This window comes from Rhinatrema bivittatum, chromosome 5 (assembly GCF_901001135.1).
Source record: "Rhinatrema bivittatum chromosome 5, aRhiBiv1.1, whole genome shotgun sequence".
NCBI classification, from domain to species: domain Eukaryota; kingdom Metazoa; phylum Chordata; class Amphibia; order Gymnophiona; family Rhinatrematidae; genus Rhinatrema; species Rhinatrema bivittatum.
In genome coordinates, this window is record NC_042619.1 from 52239016 (window position 1) to 52245015 (window position 6000).

Below are 6000 nucleotides of genomic sequence, written 5' to 3' on the forward strand. Positions count from 1 at the left end.
CTTCTCAATGTTCCCCCAGACACCCCACCCTCTCCGGCGTGGAGCCTCGTAGAACACGCAATGACTCGAGCTAGAACTCTCGGCCCTGTTGCAGTAGAATCAATTCCCCGGGCTCAGTGTAGCTGGGGCCTCCGTCCCATCCTCGACCTCTGGGCCTTAAACAAGTTCCTCCATGGAGAGCGGTTCAAAATGGTATCCCTGGGTACCTTACTCACATTTTTGCATCAAGGGGACTGGCCCTGCTCTCTCGACCTACAGGATGCCTACACACACATTGCCATCTTTCTGCATCATTGAAAATATATGCGCTTCGTCGTAGGACAGGGCACTTCCAGTACAGGGTTCTGCCCTTCGGGCTAGCCTCCGCACCCTGGGTCTTCATAAAGAGCCTGGCAGTGGAGGGAACACATTTGCGCCAGAACGGGGTGCATGTGTTCCCATATCCAGGTCCATCCATCGCCGGGAGATGGCCTCAGCCTGCCTGCTCCTTAAGTTGCTGGGCCACATGGCCTTGTTGGTACACCTCACTCCAATGGCCTGCCTGGCCATGAGGGTCAAGCAGTGGACTCTGCAGTCTCAGTGGCACCAAGCATCTCAAAAACTCTCCGCACTGGTCCGGATAACCGAGCCACTCCAGCTTTCCCTTGCCTGATGGGTGCGGGAATCCAACCTGAGAAAAGTACTTCTTTTTCAGCCCCCGACTGCTCAGGTGATCCTGACCACAGGTGCCTCCACCTAGGCTGAGGGGCCCATGTGAACAGCCTTCACACGCAAGGGGTATGGTTGAAAACCGAGACCAACTGCCAGATAAACTTCTTGGAACTCCGAGCGATGCGGTATGCACTCTACGCATTCCAGGATTGCCTGTCCAACAGGGTCGTCTTGATCCAGACAAGACAACCAAGTGGCCAAGTGGTATGTGAACAAACAGGAAGGCACAGGCTCTTATCTCCTCTACCAAGAGGTAGCACAGATTTGGGCTTGGGCCCTGTCACGTTCCATGCTCTTGCATGGCAGGGACTGAGAATGTAGTGGCAGACTGCCTCAGTCGGACATTCCACCCCCACGAGTGGTCCATAAACTGAGTGATCTGCAGGCCCTGGTGACCTATCCGCCTTACACAAGGTTCTTCTATGACAGGGTGGTGTTGCGCACTCACCCTGCCTAAAGTGGTAACTGCCTTTCACCTCAATCAGTCCATCGTCTTGCACACTTTTTTCCCTGAGACCACGCTCTCACCCAGGTGAGCGGGCTCTGCATACCTGGGACTGCAAGCGTGCTCTCGCCTTTTATCTGGAGCGTACCGCGGCCCACAGGCAGTCCACCCTACTCTTTGTCTCCTTTGACAAAAATAGACTTGGAGTAGCGGTGGGCAAGCAGACCCTCAGTAAGGGCCATGGCAGCATCAGTGGCGCAATTCCGGGCAGTCCCTATCACTGAGATCTGTAAGACTGCGACGTGGAGCTCCCTCCGCACCTTCGCAGCCCATTACTGTCTGGACAAGGATGGTTGACAGGACAGCATCTTTGGCTAGTCTGTCCTCCGTAACCTGTTTCCAGTGTGAGAACCCAACTCTCCCTACCTAGGACCCAGTATGATGTTCAGGCTGCCCCATTGTTGCCAAAAGCACCCCTGTTGTTGTGGCTATTGCACTTTATTGGGTGCATGTTAGCCCAGTGTGTTCAGGGGGGCAGCCTGCAGCTTGGTATTCACCCATCTGTGAAGACTACCATCCTGCTTGTCTTGGGAGAAGCAGAGTTGCTTACCAGTAACAGGTGTTCTCCCAGGACAGCAGAATGTTGTGTTCGTCCTCGTCTTCCTAGGACCCGTGGAGTTGGGTTCGTCTTCGTTTTGTTGTTTTATTTTTTGCTCATTCTTTTCTGCTTTGATACGAGACCGAATGGGTACCCCCGTGTGGCTACGGGGTTAGTGGCATGCTGGGCATGCTCAGTGTGCCAATCAAAGTTTCTAGAAACTTTGACAAAAGTATTCCGTGACAGGCTTCATCTGATGATGTCACCCATCTGTGAGGACTAATATCCTGCTGTCCTGGGAGAACACCTGTTACAGGTAAGCAACTCTGCTTTTTTGGTTATTGAACCTTTACTTCCACATATGGACAGCAGAAAGCTTTCTTCACGCACAGCTACATTCGTTCTCATGGAGAGCTGATACCTTGTATGTGTGTGTGTTTGGTGGGGAGGTGAGGGGGGTCACTAAATCTGAGGATGGTTTGATACTTGCCATTATGTTTTTAATAGCAGTTATTTCTTTCACAGTATTAAGGGCAAGATTCAAGGAGAGGGTGAAAATGCAACAAGACAGAAAGTTAGTCTACCGCACAGTTTTGAAATTATGTCTGTTTGGCCCAAAGCTCTAAATTTCCACAAGCTTCAGGAAAGGCTGTAGAATTTTTTTGCCCCATGTTGGCTACATTTAGAGGGTAATTTCCAAGGAGCTTCTGCAGGTAAAGCAATGCTTTAAATGTAGAAATGAAACTTTTACAAAGTTTCCTGCCATTTATGACGGTAAAGTTGCCATTACCACTTAATAAAAACCACAAGCAAAGTGAGAAACCATCCAAAATGCTATCAACCGAATCTCTTCAGATATCACAACTGGCCCTAAACTTTTATTGGAAAAATGAGGGAGGGGCAATAATCATATACGGCTACCTTGTCCACCTTTCAGTCATGGTGCCCCCTCCTACTCAAAGCAGTCGTCGTCTTCTTATGCCTTCTTCATTTTTAATTTTTTTTTTTTTTGCAATTAAAACTGAATGTGAGAAGTTGCAGCGGTTGTAAATGACCCACTAATGAAAAGGTATATTCTGCTGTTGCTTCAGTGTCACGTGCGGCACGATAATCACTCAGAACTAGAATGTGCAAGTCTATAAATCACAGCCGCTGTTAAAGAACACTCTTATCTTTCCTCGCCAGCACCTGATGCGGGGCTGCGTTTTCGATGATTCTTCATTAGGGGGAAGAATGCTGACAAGTGACTTCTTTCCTTCCACATTTCCTTCTACTGGAGCCGGAGTACGACCAGCCTAAATGTGGAAGGAAAGAGAAGTCATTTTATTTATTTATTTATCCAGTTTTATATACCGTCGTTCGGTTTCGCCATCACAACGGTTTACAAAGTTTCGATGTATAACATAGTGTTCAAAATATTCATGCGATTGTTAACATAGTTATTGAAGGCGTTAGGAACGTAGTTCGGTTGTCAAACTGTACAGGTTATATTAAGTGCTTGCATTGGTTGTACATGTTTATATGGGCCGGTAGGGAAGGAAATTATAACAAGAGTCATAGGGTGCTTTGGTAGGCTTTGGTGAACATCCAAGTTTTTAGTTCTTTTTTGAAGGTTTTTAAATTTTGCTGTGTTCTCAGTTCGGTTGGAAGCTTTTTTTTTTTTTCACCTGATGAAGAGTCATCGAAACGCAGGCTGGGTCAGGTGGTGGTGAGAAAAGATGAGTGCACTCTTAACAGCAGCTGTGATTGTCAGTCATGCATGTTCTGGTTTTAAGTGATTGTCGTGCTGCTAGCGGTGTGCCTAGACTGGATAAGAAGCTAAACATGATCAACAAATATCCATAGCCTTAAATGTTTTTCCTTCTTCCTGTGTGCATTATCCATAAGGGTCTTTTTTTTTTTTTTTTCCTCAGCTGCCGCTCCTCCACGAGTGGTCGATGAATGTACATCTGCCAAAGATGGTAAGACTCTTGCGTAAAATACAGTTTATTTACATGGAGTCAGCTTGACTTTTCTGAAGAGGTCCTTTTTTTTTCTTTTCAGCAGCTGGCCACCAAAAACTAGAATTGCTTGGTAGGAGCCTGGATGCAAAAGAAGCCAACACAGCCCTCGTTGTACTTTTCATTGTGGGAGTTCTCCTGCTGGCCATGGTGCTGCTGCTCTTCGGTGCTCTTGTGCTGCTCAGAAGAAAGGTGTCTTACTGGAGTATTGAAACTACTTCACTTCCCGTGGATAATTTGTAGATGCGACACATTGAATGACCATTTCTGGAAACGCATTGCACTCCATGAGGCACTATTGGCGGATGTGTTGCTATAATTTATGATAATGTTAAGTTTACAAATGTAAATGGGGAAACACTGGGTTAGGTTCATGACATGTGAGGGCAGAAATTGGTGCAATAATGTTGTTTTTAGAGGACTTGATGTTTAATTAGTAAATTATTGAACTGGCAGATCTGAACAAAAGTTAGAATGCATTGTCATTTTAAAAATGACTGAGAGGCTTCCAGCCTTTCGATTGGTTAGATGGCTCTGTAATACTCAGGCATGGACCAATAGCAAGGCAGCTTTAACCATTCTTGATAGCAGTCCTGAAATTTCCACTGAGCCAGTTAAACGTATACTTTGGATTTTCGATTTAGTTACTTACCTTCCCAAACCTGTGTTCAAGGCAAGTTACTATTCAGTTAAAATTGGTAGGTCCCTTCCCCGGAGGGCGTATAATCTAAGCTGCTGCCTGAGGCAATGAGGATTAAGTGACTTGCCCAAGGTCGCAAGGAGCATCAGCAGGATTTGAAGGTAAAACAGTGTTTTACCAGCAGAAATGGGCTTTATTTTTATAAAGTTACCTTACCTGTGTGCCGGTAAACTTAAGTGTTTATTAGCATGACATGTGAAACTTTACTCAACAGTAGGGGGAGGCTTCGCACGTGCATACTGTGGAATTTTCAGCAGTATGCGTGTAGGGTTACTCGGAAAAAATCTGCATAAATTAGCAGGGGTGTATGGAGGTGGGTAGTTTTCCCAGGTAAGTTTCAAAACGAAAGTGCGTGTGTAAATTCACTTTCAAAATTAGTGCAAAGTCTGCGGGTAAAAGATACCGGCAGACGTTGCACTAATGCAGGCAGCTACAAAGTTACCCCCTTTAATGACAGTAATGCAGTGGAAGGCATGCATTAAACATTTGAATACACTTCCCAGGAAATATCTCTAATCTTTTTATCCCACAAGGGGTTCAGTTTTGAAACATATCCAGATAAGTAAGTTAGAAGAATAGACTTATCCGGCCAACTCAGAAGGGACATTCAGCAGCACGGCTATGCTGCTGAAAATGCCTGTAAAAGTTGCTAGTTAGTCGAATACTGTAAGTCTTATCCGGCAAACGTTAGACTTGCTATTGAGCAAGTCTAACTTATCCGGTTAACTTAACTGGATATGCCCAAATATCGGCACTGCTCTGGCTGTTATCTGGATGAGTAGCTCCTCTCTGATCCACCCACCCACCACCTATCCACATAACTACTTAGCCGGTTAAGTAGTGACCACTGATCACAGCCAGATATTCAGCTGCCACCACTTAGCAGTTGGTAAGTTGCTACTTATCTGGCTAATAGCACTGAATATCAGGCTCAAGATACTCAAGCCATGTACTGCACACGTTCAGTGCCTAAGTAGTAAAGCATAGTATTCTTAGCAAATGTGGTAATAATTGTGCTAGGTACAAAGGCTCTAACACAGCCCTTAAAATGCACTAATTAGTGCTAATAGAGTGGCAGTATATTTTACCAATGCCATGTATTATTTAAATCGGTATGCAGTTGAGGGAGTTTAGTGCATAGGGGATAAAGACTAATCTGCATTAACCGGCATGAAATTTCCTGCACAGCCATTACTGTGGGAAATTTTACACGGGGGGGGGTGGGTGGGGGGGGTTTAGGATGGCATAAGAGCCTTTTCACACCTGCACTGCTGTATTTTTAATCTGTATTTCAAAAGCGAGAACTCAACTGCCTTGTCACTGCCAGGAAGCCTGACAGACTTTTTTTTTTTTAATTTTCTTACCCCTGTCTCCCATCCTTAGACCTTGGGCTGATTTGTGTGTGTGTGTGTATGTATGTGGGGGGTGGGAAAGCAGCGTCAGCATTTCCCCACATCAACAGTAACACCACAACCGCACTAAGTACTAACCTCGGCCCTCTGCCCGTTACCGCAGAACTACTACCACAGCCCTAACCTGAATAAGC

At 45.8% G+C, this 6000-nt stretch overlaps 1 protein-coding gene across 2 annotated transcripts in view; it reads left to right on the plus strand.

Annotated features, from left to right (window-relative positions):
- The window catches only part of HEPHL1 (hephaestin like 1), a 181602-nt gene extending 175932 nt beyond the window's left edge, over positions 1–5670 (plus strand). The window contains exons 19-20 of one of the 2 annotated variants that reach the window (XM_029602335.1): positions 3668–3715; positions 3798–5670. In XM_029602335.1, the coding sequence (XP_029458195.1) occupies positions 3668–3715; positions 3798–3997 (248 nt within the window). In that variant the 3' untranslated portion in view covers positions 3998–5670. The remainder of the gene's footprint in view (positions 1–3667; positions 3716–3797) is intronic. The other variant, XM_029602336.1, reaches the window with a different exon arrangement.
- The last annotated feature ends 330 nt before the right edge of the window (positions 5671–6000 follow it).